The sequence below is a fragment of the Echinococcus granulosus genome (assembly GCF_000524195.1).
Source record: "Echinococcus granulosus chromosome Unknown EG_S00015, whole genome shotgun sequence".
Classification (NCBI taxonomy): domain Eukaryota; kingdom Metazoa; phylum Platyhelminthes; class Cestoda; order Cyclophyllidea; family Taeniidae; genus Echinococcus; species Echinococcus granulosus.
Window position 1 is genome coordinate 805,160 of NW_020170395.1, and position 18,976 is coordinate 824,135.

General features: G+C 43.0%; 3 protein-coding genes across 3 annotated transcripts in view; 2 read left to right on the forward strand and 1 right to left on the reverse strand. All coding sequences in view use genetic code 11, as the record gives it.

Moving 5' to 3' along the window:
* Positions 1-984: 984 nt before the first annotated feature.
* Positions 985-1,188, forward strand: EGR_03086 (DNA-directed RNA polymerases I, II, and III subunit RPABC5; the record flags this gene model as incomplete). Its single annotated transcript, XM_024492335.1, has 1 exon — positions 985-1,188. One exon carries the CDS (start codon positions 985-987, stop codon positions 1,186-1,188), a length of 204 nt encoding a protein of 67 aa, XP_024353261.1.
* Positions 1,189-1,288: 100 nt separating this feature from the next.
* Positions 1,289-2,292, reverse strand: EGR_03087 (hypothetical protein; the record flags this gene model as incomplete). The annotated part of the gene is made up of 6 exons (XM_024492336.1): positions 1,289-1,386; positions 1,465-1,612; positions 1,805-1,909; positions 1,983-2,102; positions 2,143-2,195; positions 2,235-2,292. The coding sequence occupies 6 exons, from the start codon at positions 2,290-2,292 to the stop codon at positions 1,289-1,291; spliced, it is 582 nt and encodes a 193-aa protein (XP_024353262.1).
* A 502-nt stretch (positions 2,293-2,794) lies between these two features.
* Positions 2,795-18,976, forward strand: part of EGR_03088 (DIS3-like exonuclease 2) — a gene marked incomplete at both ends in the record, with an annotated part of 32,229 nt that continues 16,047 nt past the window's right edge. Inside the window, 20 exons of the mRNA XM_024492337.1 lie at positions 2,795-2,862; positions 3,306-3,389; positions 3,682-3,883; positions 3,958-4,011; positions 4,060-4,161; positions 4,198-4,329; positions 4,400-4,757; positions 5,555-5,642; positions 6,288-6,834; positions 7,472-7,540; positions 7,614-7,721; positions 9,200-9,520; positions 11,722-12,103; positions 13,276-13,442; positions 14,072-14,176; positions 15,223-15,621; positions 16,997-17,082; positions 17,949-18,036; positions 18,124-18,201; positions 18,643-18,789. Coding sequence (XP_024353263.1) covers positions 2,795-2,862; positions 3,306-3,389; positions 3,682-3,883; positions 3,958-4,011; positions 4,060-4,161; positions 4,198-4,329; positions 4,400-4,757; positions 5,555-5,642; positions 6,288-6,834; positions 7,472-7,540; positions 7,614-7,721; positions 9,200-9,520; positions 11,722-12,103; positions 13,276-13,442; positions 14,072-14,176; positions 15,223-15,621; positions 16,997-17,082; positions 17,949-18,036; positions 18,124-18,201; positions 18,643-18,789 — 3,585 coding nt within the window. The remainder of the gene's footprint in view (positions 2,863-3,305; positions 3,390-3,681; positions 3,884-3,957; positions 4,012-4,059; positions 4,162-4,197; positions 4,330-4,399; positions 4,758-5,554; positions 5,643-6,287; positions 6,835-7,471; positions 7,541-7,613; positions 7,722-9,199; positions 9,521-11,721; positions 12,104-13,275; positions 13,443-14,071; positions 14,177-15,222; positions 15,622-16,996; positions 17,083-17,948; positions 18,037-18,123; positions 18,202-18,642; positions 18,790-18,976) is intronic.

The following is an 18,976-nucleotide window of genomic DNA, read 5'->3' on the forward strand; positions in this document are numbered from 1 at the left end:
GTTGTTAAATGCGTACTTCTGCTCTTGTTTCTCGCATGCTACGAGTACTTGGTAATTTTCCATGAATTCGGGTTTGTTCTTGAGGATAGTATGGTTGCGAGATTGGTGCAGCTTTTGTCCTCACTAGTCCATCTTTCTCGGAACTTCCGTGTCCGTTCCGGTAAGTCTGGCGTCCTTTTAAAGTCATATCCTCTTTCATTCGCTTGCAAATACAAAATCTCACAAATATCTTTGAAAAGACTACATTTCCAACCTACTATTTCATTCATAATTGCTAATCCGACGTTTTGCTCAAAGAACCGATTTTGTCCAGCTATTTGCATGCAAAAGTTAAGTCGGCTTCGGCCGCTAGTTCGTCGATTTTTGTTTTTATCTGACAACAAGCTTTTCCAGCATAATTGATTCCTATGACTTCCTCTATTCGCTTGCCCTAGTTACCCCGGCCTCGACAGGCTACACTACGAGGCAGAATCGCGATCCGCCCTCATTTGCAGAGGCTGCGGCCCTTCAACAAAGTGACCGTGTACCCATTGGGCATCACAATCACGCCATCTCAGTCCAGATAAGACGATCCTAGGCAGTTCTTCAGAACCAACCCCACTGGAGCCTTCTAGTTAAAAGTTTAATTTCTGGTGACAACTTTTAAGCCGGCCCTCGAAGGTTTACAGAAAGAAATCCGGCCCTGCCCCAGCTCGCAAAATATTTGCTGTCTTATTTTAAAATACATCCTACGCTCGCCACCCCTTCTTTTTCGCTTGCTATGCCTCAGTGCTCGCTTTTGTGTAACGGAGCCAACGCCAACTCCATGAATGCGCCTTCAGTGCCTCTGACAAGGTTAACTCGCCGCTCCTAGCAAGATTCGGCTTATGAGTGTCGTCGGTGCACTGCAATGCTGCGAATTGGCACGCTGATTTTGACCCCTTCGTGCCCCGTTTCAACACATGATGCCATAACCAAGCTGATTTTTGTTCTGGTTTCAGATACATGATAATTCCAATCCGCTGTTTTACATGTGGCAAAGTTGTGGGCGACAAGTGGGAGTCCTACATCGTTCTCCTACAGGCAGAGTACGCGGAAGGTGACGCCCTGGATACCCTCGGCCTCCGACGCTACTGCTGTCGGCGCATGATCCTCTCCCACGTCGACCTCATTGAAAAATTGCTTAACTACGCCCCGCTCCAGAAATGACACTTTACATCAACTGTCATAGTACGACTGTAAATACAAGACACTTTGGGGATGCATCTATTTGAGTTAAATGGGGCGGAAAAATCCTGATTATGCAGTCTTAGAATCCGAACCAGCGACGGAGGTTTGAGAAGATCCCGTCCCTCTTGAAGATATCCTCGGGGGAAGGCATGAGGACGAGAGGGGAGTCAGTTATCACTGCTTTGAGAAAACAAAAATTTACTCATTGAAACAGATAGTGTGAACACGTGTTTGTGGTGGCGTGGTCGGGCTTACCGCCTTCACTAGTCTCGGTTCTCGATTCCTGACGACCGTCGGGATAGATTGTGGTTGTAGTAGTTACTTCTCGTCCGTCTTTTCTTATTATCTCCTTATTGATTACCACTCCATCTGGCTGCTTGACAGAGGCTTTAATCGACTCGTACTAGGGGAGAGCACATAATCACATTATATGCCAAAACCGATGCAGTAGGTGAGCCGGCGAAAAGAGGATGAAGGAATTGCATGGGACAGTAAGTACAAGGACAACTTTGAAGGTCATAAAACACGAGTCGGAGTCTACTTACTCCTCATACAAGTGATAGGAAAGCAAGAGAATGGCGTACAAGAGGCTTACACGTTGCCCATTTGAATCGGAGGAATATGTAGATGAGTAGAACGAGCCTGAAGAAGAGGATGGTCCGGGTTCTTGGTCCAAAATATAGTCCCTTCTTGGATACGCCTTCAAATAGAGAGCAACAAGATCAACTAATGACGAGTTTTTGTAAAACATGGTAACTGTTGTTAGCCCTTACTGGAGCAACATAACCTGGTGTCATCCAAAACGGTCTGGGAAAGTTGTTTGGGAATGAATCACGAGGAAAAGGGAATTGATCCCCGAAGATGTCCTGGAATATCCTAGACGCATCATACGCCTTAGAAACACAACGATTTCACGTGGAGGATAAAACTTACGGGCTCCCGACGAAACGCTTCATCCCAATAAGTCTGAGGTTTCGAAAAACTAACTAAAAAAATGAAATTACTAAGCAAGCCCAGTAACTAACACGGATAACCCGCCATGTTTTCACTGAAATCGAAAATGGGTTCGAATATTGGATCCATAGGAGACCTTGAAGGCGAAATAATCAACCCCAGGCTTTTAGGGGCATTATTATTATAAATATTTGTAAAACTTTCCTTATGATGCTATTATCACTAGTTCTGTTGTTATCTTCAATAGAATTAGTATTATCACTAATATTGCAGTCGGATGGTTAAGAATACAAAGTTTGTAAGGGGTTAGGCGTCAAGTGATTACCTTGGCTAACAATGGGAAAGCTCGGTGTAATTTAACAGGACGGTTTGAGATGTGGATAAAATTTTAGAACTAAAACGGACGCAGGACTGTTAGAGAATCCGCATCTGGTTGGTTCAACAGAACACCTCCTTTACAGGTTTAATAGTCTCAAAACGCGAGGATAGAGTAAAGGAAAAAATTATGCACTTCAAAAGAACGGTGAAAATTTGCAGATTATCAGGATCTGAAGGGAAACAGAGTTCAATTTCCTCAGAGGGTTTGGGGGCAGCCCGCCGTCGGACACCCAGAGGGTACAATCAAACAAACATGTGGTGCGATTGCGCCTCGAACACTGATAACCATGACGCCTTCATGGTTCCTCTAAATTACGGAAGGTTTGAGTGCTGGAAGTCACAGCAGTTACCTGGTTTAAGTTTGCATTTCTTGCCAAAATTTTGCAGACATGGGCCACATTTTCCCGTAACACATAAGGGAAATTTTGCTTATCTAGAGCCTTACTTAAGTGAAAATTATTATTGCTTTTGGTGTTGCACCTATGTACTTACCTCTACTTATATCAAGTTTATTTCCAGATTTTTTTAAGACAAAGGTCGTAGTGTTGAAGCGAAAGGCATTACATATCCACCATGTCCATCTCCGGAACATTAAGCTATACCATTACGAACTTTGCATTCATGAAAGGTTGCTATTGCCATCCAAACCAATTCCGCCCAATCGCCAACACGGTATTATTAGAACTAATCCTGAGGTACATTGTCGCAGGTGAAAGCGTGACTGCGTAGATGACATAGCTCTGTTTACCCACGTTTTTGTGCAGTATATCCGGACATCTGTTGCGCGAGACTTTTTACGCTGGTTTTATTATTGATGTTGACTTTAGTGGTTACAAAACTCCAAGCTGGTAAGCACCCATTTAGTATTTTGTGCAAAATTCCGTTGTTTATGTTAATTACACTCTAAATATACACCAGCATGGGTTAAAACGTGCGTCGTGTTTTTGTTATAGTTCTAGTTTTTGTTTCCATGACATTAAAAGTCAACTTTTCGATAAATCTCCAGGTTTTCCGTTTCTCACCCAGATGGTTTCACATAGTATTGTACCCGCGTTCTTAGTTGTATCTTTATTGTTTGCACGGACTTGTCAAATACCAAATTTGTTGTCCATAGCATGTGGACCGTCCCAAACATTTTAGCGAAGAGATAACTTGTTTTCTGCAGATAATGACCAAACCCGCGCATACAAATTCAAGTCAAAATTCTGATCACGACAGATTTGGCAATTGGCGGAAACGCAACTCTGAATTACCTCGAAATCAGAGCGGGAAGCAGAAGTACGACCCATATTGGGATGATGTAGCGGTTGCGGATGGTATTCAGTCGGGTCAATTGATAATAGTGGGTACTTCTTCACCCCAAAATCAACAATATTTCAATCCGTTTCTCAAATTCCTGTTTTCATTTTTGCTTAGGGGCAACTCCGAATCAATCCGAAAAACTATGTTGATGCCTACATCAACCACCCGGTAGATTTTCTCTATCAATTTAAATATCTTGAAATTGCTCCATGTTAGAAAGGCGATGCTGATGTCTTCATACCTGGCACGAGAGCCCGCAATCGCTCCTTAAACGGCGATATGGTGGTTTTGCGCCTGGAACCAGTTAAGAACTGGAGGGTTAGCATCTACACATAGTTTTATGTCTACTTTCAGATCTTTGACCCATTTCTCAGCACAAAGGCATTAGAATGGGCTTCTACCACTCAGGCAAACTTAGATGCTGGCAAAGCGGCCTTCGTTACTGTCGGCGAGTTCCTTCGTCAGGACCCTGAATGTTTTGCTGCGGTGGGAATTGTTGAAAGCTAAAAATCACCCAAAGTCTTTTTCAAATCTACTTTCTCTTTTGCGTGTGCAGCTGTTTGCGAATATTCCCCATGGGTTGAAAAATCACCTTGAGAGTTGGACGGATCCCACGAATCTACCGGACGAGCCATCGGCCAGTCTCTCCGAGGCCGCACGACTACCATGGTGGCAGCTGATTCAGCGTGTCGGCCGTGTGGTCGCTATCCATCGTCGTCTCAATTGCCGCATCTGTGTAGGCTACCTGCGACCTCTCCCATCTTCCTCTTCTTCACGAAAGCAGAGGGAGACCAAGCGGGAAAGGGAGGAGGAAGTGAATTCCTCATCAATGCCGGATTGGCAACTAGCACTCCTCACCCCTACGGATTCGAGAATGTGCAGAATTTTGATTCCTAGATCTTTCTGCCCCCCAGGTCAATTTGAGTTTGATTATCTCGGTTGATTATCAAACTATTAAACATGAAGATTTACAAGCAGATATCATTTGCCTTTTTGTGCACGATCGAATCTTTTTCATTTTTCTTAGCTTACCCAACCAACGTTCCAAGCGGAAGGAGGTAGTTGAGATTATCCAAGACAACACACTCGCCTCAACTTTTTGAATGGATATCAGAAACCATGATTTATGTTTTAGAAATTATGCATCTTCGTAATTATAATAAAACCTTTCAGCTAAAGAACTAGTGTATTTCTACTTGCTAAGCCAACAACTGTGTCATTGTGGACCCAAAAGTAGCCAGATATGTAAGACAATTTCTATTTGATAGTTGTGCGTTAAAAAAATAGGTGACTGCATTTACTAGGCACTGCGAACTCGGAAAATGTTTAGAGGCCGCTGTGTGATGAGCATCTGCGAACGAATAATAAGTACGCCCGGTCATGGTTGAGAGCAATTTACTTCACATGAAGCTAACTTGGAATTTATTGAAATACATATTGAAGTGCTTTCCTCTTGTGCTTATCTGTCGGTGGGTATTTAGCCCTTTCCAGAGCGTATGCTATCAAGTGTTCTTTGTCAGCCAAATCCATTACTTGTAGATGGAATTCAGTACTCCTTTGCCATAGATGTTTCTTTTTTTGGATGCAGTGTCAAATTTTTATTCAATTTGGTCAAATTAATACATTTTCCTTTGAAATGAACGTGCATAAAGTGACTTGGAGAGTAACAGCGGATAATTGAAACTAATTGTTTTCCTTTTTCACCTTGTAGATTTTGTTAGACAGCCAGAAACTTTTAAAATGGTGCGATTTGTGGCCCAAATCACTGATTGGCCGGAGGACAGTCTCTATGCCAAGGGGTGAGCATTCCATTGGGAAGTAGGGCTGACGACTATCATTTTTCATGCGACGACTAGCTGATCAACTTAAATGCCCTGCTGGCCCCAAGTGTCTGCATAAAGTGGTCAAAGAATGCTAATTCATGCAGGTAAACTGCTCCGGGTGTATCTTGCAGTAAGATGATTTTAAGTTGTAAGTTCTACGTCCTAGCATTCACTAGCATGGAGGTCATAACTTGGCAGCCTGGGCTATCACTTAATTGTACAGCATTAAAACATTTTTTTCCGTGAAATACTTATTTGAGCAGTAATAGAATACTCCCAATTTTAATGTTGTCTCATTTAAGGCATTTCTTTTACTGTAGGTTCATCTTATCACTGAATGATTTTAATCATCATCGCATAGGGAGCTGGTTCGAAGTTGTGGTCACGGGTTGCAACGGGCGAAAATTAATCTTCCTTGTGTTGTTAATTCAGTCCTTAAATGTGACGTTTTGCAATTAGTATTGCAAGTAAACTCACACCTATCACCTACCGGTTAAAAGCCAGTTTAATTGACATTTGGACAAGGAGACGAGTTATCTAGGAACCTAAATAAAATTTGTCCTGGTCTTTTGATTGTACGTGTGATAAAAATGCTCTTGATTTCTTGCCACTGCCTTCTAGCCGACTGATCCGTCGTTTTGATGAGGAGACGATGAGTTACATCGATGCTGAGACAGATCGTATTCTAGTGAACGCCGGCTTTGCCTTGGGCGTGGAGATGGTTACCAGTTTTCCCGTAGCCGTGGAGACTTACGTGTCAGAGAAGGTACTGACTCTCTCCTCCCCTGCCGACTTGGCCGCAGAGTACGCGCGCCGACGCGACTTCCGCAGCCAGTGCGTTTTCACCATCGATCCGCGGACTGCCCGTGATCTGGACGATGCACTGCACGTGCGTCGCCTTCCGCCCTCTGAGGTGGCGACGCTGGAGGCGAAGGGGGTGCGTGGCGCCACCTTTGAGGTGGGCGTGCACATCGCCGATGTGAGCTTTTATGTGCGTCCCGAGGACCCCGTGGATGTGGAGGCGGCGTCACGGTCCACATCCATCTATCTCGTTCAACTCTGTGTTCCGATGCTTCCACGGAGGCTGTGTGAGGACCTCTGCAGTCTCCATCCCGGAGATGACAAATTCACCTTCTCTGTTGTCTTTTTACTCACCGAAGACGCTCGAGTATGTTTTCGATGTGTCTTGCACTCGAGAATCATTGCGTTCAATATCGAAGTCAAGTTTTCTTTCTATTATCGTATGACAGGCCATTGATCCCCGAATCATTCCCGGAAAGATACTAAACCTCGCGGCTATGGAAGAAGGCTCATTATGGCCACTTTAGATGGAGTGGATGACTGAAAGCATAGACAGGATTTCGTTATACCTAGATGGTGCCTCACTACGGAGAACGAGTTTGCACAGATACTGTAGTCTGTACTTCCAAATGTAGCATTTGTATGAGGACTGTTTGGTTACGAAGCAGTCAAAAGTGCGGAAAAATAATGATGTGAGATGAGGGATAGTTAAGTACTTTGCTGCCACTTAAAGAGGTATAACGGTGGTGGTAGACTTTTGACCCGTTCATCATACCATAAATGACTTTTATAAGGTTAACGTGCTGCACTACCTAGCACAGTCGGTACCTTTTAAACTATTGTATACGTTTTTAGTAAGAAAAAATTATTCTTAAGGTAACTATTAATTTACGGTTTTCGCGAACCTGGGTCGATTTTGATGCCGAATGTACTTCTCGCCGCTCGTGTCCAAGCCTTGTCTATGTTTTCATTACTCTACAATTTCATCCACCGTTCCTTTGTAGATATTGGCCAAGTGGTTTGGAAGGACGATCATTCACTCACGAGCTAAGCTTAGCTACGAGGATGCACAGGTATTTAGTCAAGGCATCACTTTTTGGAATGGGGTGATTGATAGTGCGGTAAACTTTGGTACCTTCCCTTTAGGCCTTTCTAGACGACCCCGACCGTGATTGGCAGCCTTGTGATCTTGCAAACCTCGAAGGCGGTGCAGATGTCAAGGAGATTTGTCGCAGTGTTCTTATCCTCAACGAGGTGTGTTCCGATTTCCTTTCATCTGCATCCGGAATCATGCTTTGCGAATTCACCCAGTGTCGCAATGTTCACCTATTCTGTAGAATAGCGTAGACTGAGTTACTCTTGACGATCATTATGGAGATATAGGAGAGTGAGTGCAATGAATGCTTTTAATCGTAGCTCATTTTGTTTAGATTTGTGCCCTTGCTTGGCTATTAAAGACCACTCCTTGCGGAGTGTCCACTACTTGATACATTTCAGCCAGCCAAATGCTCTCAACATTGTCCTCATATTTACTAGCTGTTCATAGCATTATGGTTCTAAGTGTGAGGTACCCAAGTTCCATTGCCCCTAACCTCTCAATTCTCCTGTTTATGGTAAGGTCACAACACTTTCACCGTTCAAAACGTGCTTTCTTATTTTTTTGTCATTCTCTCACCCGTCTTTCTAAACCGACAGGTGTCAAAAATATGTGTTACCTTTTGTTTTAAATGAGAATTTTGTTATAGAATTAAGGCATCTTATTCAATTCAAAACCATGACGGAGGTACGTTTTTGAACCGCAAACTTTTGACTATTTCGCTCTAAGAACTAATTTGAATGTGGCGGGCATGGGCTTTCAGTTAAGAAAGTCCTCTTGATGGCAGCTGATGTACACTTTTCAAAATGGGCGCAAATTAACTGCGGCAGAGCTTCATGAGGCTACTATAGTGCAATATTTGAGCTTCTTGGAGGAAGTCAGTAAAACTTATCAAGAATGTAACTGAATTGATTTCGTGTCGTTAACTAAGTAAGTGAGTATCAAGGGAGAGATAATTCTAAGTCTTGTTTTCGTTCTTTACCGGCCAGAAATATTGGCGAGCCACCTCATCATGTTTTGGACGCGTGGTGAACCATGTTGCATCACTTCCCACAATTTTTGGATACGCTTTCATCACAATGATCAAGCAATACTGAAATGCGTTCCAAGTGAGACCGTGCATAAAAACACATTTGGTCCTAGTGACCCGGCCTCTAGTCGATAGCCTTCACCAATACGGCTTCATGCGTCCCAATCATTCCATTAAATTGACTTCTTTAGTAACAGCTAAATAAAGTGACAGGGAAAATAGTCAAAGTTTGGGTGGATGAGATCAGCCTGGATAACAGATATGGTTCATAGCACAGCACACACAAGCAGCGGTATTGCTCAAACGACAGATGTGGGCCTAATTTAAAAAATTTCCCCCTCACTTCATTCATCACTTTTAAAGTAAAAGCTCTTAATTCTCCTTCATCGGCAATAGGGAATTGTTTATCGTGAATCCATCCTTCCAGACTTATTGGCTGAACCGTCAATGCTACTTTACTCATGTATACTTCAGTATTTTAAGTCGCATTAAATTAAACTTCATCCTTATGTAACGGGGTTTTGTTTTTATTCAATCCTGCTTGAGCTAATTGTTCTTGGGAAATGATTAACTGTTTGGATTTTAATGTTTTTTTTTGTGCTAAAGTTGGCGCTGAAGATGCGGACGCGTCGCTTCGAGGACGGAGCACTGCAGTTGAACCAGGTGAAGCCGACATTCACACTGGCAGAAACAACAGGTCTACCAGTTGGCTTGGCACCCTTCATAGTGCGGCCGGCGAACCGTCTAGTAGAGGAGTGGATGCTGGCGGCCAACGAGGCGGTGGCCGATCTTCTCGCATCCCGTCTACCCCGCACAGCCTTCCTACGCCGTCATCCCCCTCCCACTATGAAGCAAAGCAAGGACGCGCGCTCCCTCTTACGCATCATTGGAGTGGATGTCAATGTTTCCTCTGCCGGTGCTATTCAGGTAAGTTTTCCTTGTGTTACCATTTTTAGGATGAGCACCAAAAAAAGGTTAATTATCTAATGGGTAGGAAGACCTAACTGGGAATTCCGTTCCCCTTTCATTGTCGCATGCGTCCTTTGTCCGGTGGAGATGTAGCCACAAATTTGGGGCTGAAAAGTGGCAGCATAGCTTCATCCTGTTTTGATGAAAAATCACTGGAAATTCTGCTATCAAATTGGAAGCATTTAAAGGGTGATTTTTATTCCATAACTTTTGATTGGAAGGGTCTTTTTGATTTCACTCTATTAATCACTAGTTTTACTCGGCCCACTTTATACAATTCACCCTTGAAGTTATTTTCATTAAACTTTTTACCATGTGTTACAGTACTAAAAATAATGCATCCTAAGTATTACTGTTGAATTTCACCAACGCATCCATTAATAGCCTTTACCTCAAATTGAGCCATTTTATACGATTCCTTCCACTCGGGTGTGTTCCACTTTTATACTTTTTGTTCAAATTGTGTCTGAAAGCCGATTTTAAACCTCTTAATTATACCTTCTCTAGCAGACGGAATCGTATCCTCGATAATAATCTACGTTCAAATAAAGGCTATTTTCGAATACGATGCTTTCTGAACAGTGTTACCTGCGTTTTGCGTGTTAATTTCATACTATTTACACACAGTGGTGCCCTTTATTGCGATATGCCGTCCTGAAGATAAAAAAATGTGGTTCCTCAAGTTCATGTTCGTTATTATGGAGGTGACTCGAGCTCTTCTGCTCTACGAGTCGAGCCGAACTCGGTCCCAAAGCTGTGGCTACCGAAGCCTCGTTTAACATCTGGTGCGTAGCACTTGGAGAAGGCGCAGAACTGATTGACCAGAAAGTGTTTCTTTTGTTATTGGCCAGATGAGCGCCATCAACGGCCAAAATAATAGGGTAGTAGCGTGTCCGTAACAGCTTTAATTGGCGCCTAACTTTGCGAGTGGTGGAAAAAAAGCGGTTGAGAAGTGCATCAACTGTGGAGAAGGAAGAGTTGTGGAGGGTGATCAAGTGGTATGTTCATGCTATGTGGTAATGGGTGGCAGTAAGCTTGAGAATGTCAGTTTGTCCTTCACTTCTTTCACGTAGATTATAAAAACGCAACACGCATGTCATGTTGTTTGTCGACTGACTGTCTGTGATGAGAAGTGGCTTACGTGCCTTTGTGCAATCGTGCTTTTGCGTTGCGTCGTTCGTTAATCGAACGAAAGTGTGGTTGGTTATCCTCAAACAAGAGAATGTATTCCATTCTCATCCTGGAAGGACTATGCTGACCCTGTTTGAGTATGTGGTGGATGGTGTGAGGAGTTGTTCGCCATGAATTTCTTGACGAGGGTCAAGCACTTAAGACTCAGACCCACATATTTGGCATATCTCAAAGGCGTGTAAACAAAAAAGTATGGGAGAAAGTACATTATGTATTCTTACAAGACCGCTCAACGAAAGACCTCATACATCACCCCAAGGGTTCCCTACTGTTATTTTGTCTTCATGCTGCTTAAAAGTGGAATGTTTCCTGTAATATTTCATGGTTGCCTTCACGAGGTAAAACGGGGTGGGGGGTGAAATTTAGTCTTTAAATCCTATCAGTTCCCATCGTTAGTCCGCAAAGCCACTGGTTTTGGTGTTGCTTTATTGTAGACCACATTTTTCTTAAACGAAGTATTACAAAGTGAGTTTTAGCCCTCCATTTCCTCCTGACCATCGATTAGCTCAATTTTGGTCAACTTTAATGTGGCCATTAAAAATTCAATGCATTGAAATTTTACGAGTTCTTTAAATTCCTTATTGCTACTTGAGGGAGAATTAACCTAGGTTGTCTACTAGTAGTGACTTCACAAGAGTGAAAGAGATGGGAAAGGGGCTAAAATCCTGTGTAGTGTGCTATCAGAAGCTGTGGAACTGTTGTTGTTGTCTCTGAAATAATTCAAACATTAGTTTTTTAACTGAGTTTCATCCGATGACCTGATTTCTATTGCCAGCTTGCAACATCTCCTATTTAATGGGAATCAGTAACCATTGCCTTTACTTAACGCGGAATTAAATTGTGTTGCTTCCTAATATCATTCTGAAGAAAAGCAGTGTCCTCGACTACCTAAGAATATGGTTGTCATAAAATTATCATTTCTGCAGTGGTTCCTATTGGTGGTCTAAATAAAATTGCATTCTTTTTAGAGTTCACTTAACCGCCTCTCTGGCTGTGTCAGCGGCACTAGTTGGCAGCATTCGGACAATCTGGCGGAGCTATGCGCCTCCATGATGGGTTGTGCAGTGGAACCAAGCGACTCTACCGCCACTGCTGCTGTGAAGGCCGAGACAGCAGAGGAGGCGCGCCTGTTGGCAACGCTGAACATCCTAACAAGGTGCATGAACCTAGCTGAGTACTACTGTTTGGGCGCGGTCCCCGATCAATCCGCAAGCTCTGCCTCTTTCTACACCAGCCACTACGCCCTCAATATGACCCACTATACGCACTTCACTTCGCCCATCCGGCGCTACGCTGACCTCATCGTCCACCGTCAACTCGCTCTCATTCTTGCCGCAGCCTCAGAGAAGGGTGGGTTATTGAACTCCTTTTTGCGCCTCTAAAAGTGCATGTCTAGGCAATCACCTTGAGCTATAGCGTCACATAAATACTTTAATTATCTTTGCAATTGAATATGACGAACAGTTGAGGTGGGTGTAACTTGGTTGATGTATTTGGTTGACCCATATATGTCCGGTGTATTTTATTAAGGACGCGCCTGGACGATCCATCCAACGTAAAAGAATGAGCACTATCACCCATGCATAGTGTATACTGTTGGACCCTTGAGTTATTTTGAGTTGTCGAATTGGCTTTATGCAGCATATATTGGACTACATTAAATTAATTTGAGCTTCCCACTTTTTTGGGAGCTTACTTGTAAATATGAATGGACTGAAACTACTTTTTTGCTTGAATTGCCCACGCTATTCTTCATCTATTTAGTAGCAAAAACAACTTTATTGCATGAGTCATGAACGACCTTGTCTATGTGTTTTATGACGACTATTATTAAGTGGGATTTCGTCTTGCTTAACTTTTTTCCACTAAAACTATAATTAATATAAATTTTTACTTTTGAAAATGTGTTTAATGTCAAACATTTAATCTAAAAACCCCCTTCTTTGCCATTTACCCACACTTAAAACTGTCACGTCAACCTTTAGCAGGGGTAGATTTGGTAATTTAATACGCTTCATCAATAAAAAAATTTGATCTTTGACGCGATCTCCAATCAGACCTCTACTGTTGACACCCACCTTTAATCAATTCGTGTAAACGAAAGGTAATTTTCTCGGTTCGCTATTTGATAATCATTTTTCTTCTATCATTGTTTTCATAGCGCAGTTTTTCCATGCGGAAAAGTTTTCGATAAAATGTATAGTTATACCGAATTCCCACCTAAAATTACTGCCTTAGAAAACGGATTCTTCCAGGGAACCGAATGTTAGTCAATAGCGTGTCATTCACTCTTAATCTGTGTTTAAATTCGTTCTGAACTCTACTAATTTGCTTTAATATGAGTAGATTTACTACATTGAAGACATTTGCCTTGAAATCCCAATTTGGATATGCCTCATTTTCAACAGCACCATTTAATTTTGCCGTTCTCCCACAAATCAATGTATGTGGATTGAGGATAAGTTCCTTTGAATCATAGTTTGAGTACCACAACGACCTTTTGTACTTTTCTGTCCTTGTAGCCAATTCACCTGAAGTGGCAAAGGCCTACCGCGCTACATGCACCTCAAAGGTGCTGGCTCGGCCGGACCAACTGGCCGCCATCGCCGACCACTGCAACGCCCGCAAGCTGGACAGTCGCAAGGCCAGCGAAGAGTCTGTCGAGGTCTTTTTCACCGTCTTCGTCAAGGTAAGACATCCAGTTTCTCGTCCTTCCGTTCAGTTTATTTCTACTTACTCACCTATCATCTTTGTCACTTCAGACTAGCCTATTTGAATTGCTTACATTTAATTTCGAGAGCGTTATCAGTGGCTCGGCGTTACGCAGGCAATAGTTTTATTGCCCGAACTTCCATACGGCCTTCACAGTTTCCACATTTGCAGGCGAAAGTGGACGAATTTGATTCTTTTGATCAGGGTTTTCCTCTACCGCCGGTGTGTAGAAGCTTCAACCTGGTCATTACTTTGTAGGTCTCCATGTCTTCCTTCTCTAAAGCTAGGAAATATTGCAGCTCAAGAAACCTTGGATATTGTTCACTCGCGATATTTTCTTCAGTTTACTACCTTTCGCATCGCAATCGCTCAATCCAGTGTAGTATGAATCGAGGAACACTGACCTTCATTCCTTTATAAGAGTAATGGATGGCTAAAGACTTGAAGTTCGTACGGCATACGATCAGGCCATCAAATTTATTGCTGTAGCTTTTTCACGTTTTAACGTTAAGGCGGAGGTTATTATTCTTGTTGTGGAGGTGATGCCTGAAAAACCTTACAAAGCGCTGACGCTTGTTTTCATCGTTCTTGTTGCTTTCGTTGCAGGAATGCGGCCCGCTGACGGAGGCCTGTTCAGTGGTGAGCGTGTTAAAAAATGCCTTCGATGTCCTGATTCTCTCCACGGGTCTGATGAAACGTGTTTATCTCAACGTGAGTCTTATCGCCTCTTGGTAATCCTTGCATGCTTTGCAACAGCATTTTCACGTTATTACACGGTTGAGTGATTCTCCCTTTAGTCGATTTAATCCGTTTTTTACCAACTGGAAGCGTGGACACTGGCCAACGCAATTTTTAATGCCTTTTGCCGGACTTAAAACTGTCTTAATTTTGGTATGCTGACGTTATTTCTAATTTTTCAAGTAAATTTCAGAATTATGTTCCCGTTAGCCGTGACTCAGCCACTGGACGCCTAGAGCGTTCGACTAGTCCTCAACTTTCCCTTACAGATGGGAGGAAAATTTACTCCAATTCGCAGCACGCGTATCGGTGGTGAATTTGTACTTCAGGCACACACACACCCGTAGCGCAAGCAGGTGATGGGTTTCCTACCCACCTTGATTTTAGGGTGATAAATTCTGCTACGAGCTGTCGGAATAGCCGACATCTGCCAGACAGAATTCGTCGCATGACGCAAATATCGTAATTACTGCTGCTCCTTAAATACGTTTGTAAACGTGGGAAAATTCTTTGAAGAATCCTCACACATGCGAACTGCGTCTATTTCTAGAGTTGATCGAAGTTTTGAAATGTTCGCTTGGTTTACTTGAAAAGGCTTTCTGACACTTTTATTATTTTGTGGTTAAGCCTTAAGAACGATTAAGCACCAGCTTTGCTACTTCTCCAACGTATGAGAGCAAAATTAGTCACTAAAATTTTTGAGTGGGCCTGATTTTTTTCAACATTTAACAATGCCTGCTTTTAAATACTAAAATTTTTTAGACACAAATCTTGAGCCTGGCTGAAAAGAGGCTTTTATTTATTAGTCCACAGCGACCACAGAGGAAAATATTTTGCTAAACCGATAGAGCTAGAATTATCCAAATAGGATTTACCACTGCTTGTTTTTATTATTGGATGGTGTTGGAGACCATGCCGATGCTAAATGGAATTCACACGCGCAATCATAAGGAGGGAAGAACTTGAGGTACATCGACCACAAGGTTTGTAATCTACTTCATTCTCTCACTGTTATGCAGAGACTGGACCTAAGCTGTTACGAATACGAGGAGGCAGCAACGGGTGACAAAGGGGTGGTAGGTGCCGGAGTCCTCCACCTGCAGTGGAACATGCGGTCTTCAGAAAGCGTGGTATCTCCCAAATCATCTGCCATCGTCGCCAGTCCTCCTTCACCCCTGCTATCCGACCCGGCAGTACTGAACGCGGTACCCGCACTCGCTGGAGGTGACGCCCGACCACCGCATTCGTTACCTGCTCCCTGCGGCTGCTTTCGTCAGGAGTTACACCTCTTCGACCTTTGCAGATGCCTCGTAGCGCTTGATGAGGCCTCACCCCCCAACATTGCAAAGACTAGTGAGGTGGATGCCATCAACAGCAGCGTCGGCGGTAGCAACGGTAATCGGCTTCTCAAATTGAAGGTGGGTTGGATTTTAGGTTCCACCTTCTGTTTGTTCGAGTGCATTCGATGTTTTTTGAATTCATTGTAGCGCTACAATCCTTCCCAAAGGGGTTATAGCAAGAGTGCATAAAAGGTCTGGTAAGCTGCTGACATAGGTGAAATGGGCGAAGGGCCAAAATGATGATCAAAGCTTGGGGAGACTGAGGAACCTGTGTAGTTAAACAGGCAAATGTGCAAATCACTGGGAGGACTAAGACTTGATTCCCCTTTTGTTCGATGCAATATCATGCTACTGTCATACCAGTTTGAAACAACTTACCGTCGTGCCAGCTAATCTTGAGCACAATTCGCTCCGTCACTTACTTTTTTTAATGAAAGCGACCATTATTAGGTATCGGTGTCGTCTTGATGCAATTTGGCGTAACCCTGAGGAGAGGAGAGGGAGGAGGAAAAGTTAAGCAATTATGGAAGCTATTAATGACAGTTATGTGTTTTGTTCAAAAAGCAACTTCTGAGGAGGCGTAGTCGACTTCACTTAAACCTTCTACCAAGAGAGCCCATGTGCTCCGGGCAAATACAGAAGAGCCAATCTGTCAAGTTTGAACTGGACTTGCGTTGGTTCAATAGCAAGGGTTTCGGCACTTAAAGATGACATTGAAATGGAGGGCTGAAAAATCCAACCCACACTTCTGCATAGACCTGGGGAATTCAGATCAGCAGGAGGGAAGGCTCATTAATAGACCTGATACTCAGTATTTTTTTTCATTTTTCTGCTTGGTCTTGAATACGTGACTTTGCCGATACTTAAAAGCCGCGTCTTTTAGTTAACAAGCTAAGGCCCCAACATTTCAGCAAAAGAAGGGCAACAACAGTAACCATCTTTCTAGACTGAAGGTGGGATGATTTTACCAATGGTTATGACATATGTGCCGCTGTCTACCCATTTACAGGGTTACCATCTTTGTAAATTTAACATTTGGATAATCCTTGAGTAATGAGCAATCTGAGGCGTTTGCGAATTCCTCTGGAATGACGGGAACCCAAAAATCTGCTCTAGATTTCGGTGTAGTTTGATAAATTTGGATCTGGCATTTCAGTAAGAAATTTAAAATGTCTCGTGTTTAAAGAAGACACTGTTTAGCTCAAAAGGACTACTGCAATATTGATATGAATAGTGTTTCACTAACGGAATCACTCGGCAAGCCATTAATGAACGACCAAAAAAACTCATGACAGGGTTCAACTCAAGGTGAAAATAGAAGTAATTGTAGGAAGCATCATTCACAAACGAAAGCAAACAGTGGGACTTTTTTCATGAAACAAGGCTAGATATGATGCCGACAGATGAGTTAGGAACCAATCGCAAAAGGGAATAGCAGAAATCGCTTTTCTAGACTGAGAGTAGGCTGATTCTGAATATTGATTCGGAACCCTGGGATCTGGGTGGGCCGCCTCCGATGCTTTATCCATCTTATAATTCGTAAGGTAAATTGTCCTCCAGCTTAAACACACCATCGCATGGCATTGTATTCTAACGAGGCCCTACGAAGTGGTCCTGGATTTATTTCCAGACCATCTTCTCTCATTGCCATATTTTTTTGTTGACGCGATTGTTTTCAGTGTCTTGGTCCTTTAATCCCATACTTTGGTCCTTTTCTCCTCGCAGGTGACGATGCTACGTCCCACTTGCGCCCTCTGTGAGACCTACGCGTCGTAGAGTGGCAGAAAAAAATGGCAGCAGCAATGACAATATCAGCAGAAGTCAGGGTCTTTTCCTTTAGGTCTTTCGTTCTTTCCCATGTCACCACTCTCTACCCTTTTACACCTCCCATTCCTCTCCCTCTCCACCCTCCCATCCGCCCCCTTTCTTGTTGTGTGCCTGTACGCTCTTACATCCGATTTACTCCTCTCACTGTACTCCAGAACAAGCACTTTGGAGTAATAAATACTGGAGACAGTTCTCTCTACAGATTCTTCTTGCTCGCCGTCATCAATTAACTTCTGGCGCAAAGTCTGCTTGAAGCCAAGTCGTTTTTTGTCTGTTTGCTTAATGCCTATTCGCCCATGAATTTGTCGTACAGTTAGCTTTAGTAGATGGCATTTCATTGAGGCTAGATTTCATTACTAGGCCGACTCCAGTTATATGTTATTCGTTCTCCAGCAAACAGTACTAGTTTTAATGAATCAACAAATTTGCTAAATGCACAAAATCACGACTAGCAACAGCTGAATGTTGGGGCATGAAATTTATTGGCAATGCTGGAGCGCATAATTTACTGACAAGGCCTGAAATGCTGTTCGAAAGAAACCCTGATTTGCGCGTTTGATGATTTATTTGTTTTTTAGTTACTGGATGCGGGTTGAACCAGTGGTCCGCTTACGGTTCCTCACGCATCAGCGATGGCTCGTGAGTATTGCTCGTTTCAAATCCACGGTGAGGTCAACCTCCTTTCCTCCTTATCTTCCTTTGTTGATTCAATCTTTGTTACTCCATCGTGCACGTATACTTTGTGTCTTGTAGAGGTCATTTCGGAGTTACGATTCCTACTGGCCACGACCCTTCATCAACCGTATGCTCAATACCGATCTTCTTGTTGAGGTATTTTTACCTGCTTCGCTCTCCCATGCGTAGGATAGCGCGTTCTGTCTGGTCAGTTGACCGAACTTGCGTTTTACCCTGGGCTTCATCATTATGGTGAAGTAGACTACGAAATTCTGAACATTAAATAATTTTACTACTTCAGAGTAAACTGAGAGCCTAATATAAGTCGTTCTAAGGGTAACAGAAACGTAACGTTCTGGGCCTGCGGTCACGATTACGAAGAATAAACCGATTAGTGACAGCTAATGAACAGCCCAAGACGCCATAAGATGAGTTAGTGCTACCGAGATGTTAAAACAGTCCTTTCGCTATAACTAAATTTCACTACCCAACACTTCCTGAAAGTAGACGTTTAGTGCCAAAAAATTAATGTTAAATTGCCTCAGGCTAGGGAACGTTCTTCTCAATTCTCCTTTCCTTTCCTTCCCACCTTTAAAGGGTCGACTGTGTTACACCTCGGAGAACTCAGCCTACGTGATCAATCCCTCTGATGGGAATCGAATCCTCCTCTTTGCAAAGGCCTTAAACCGAGCCCTGCCCAACGATATTGTCGCTGTGAAGTTGAACAAACCCGAACAATGGCGGGTAAACCCATTAGCCTCCATTTTTTTGTCTCAGTTACCATCTAAGCGCTGCTAGGGCAAATTTTCATGCTAACTAAACTGTCTTTGTAGGGGACGTTAACGGTAGAGATCTTTTTGTACCCTCTAATATTTTCCTCCTAAATTTAACCCTCATTTCGTGACATATCGGTTGAACTAACTTTATTAAT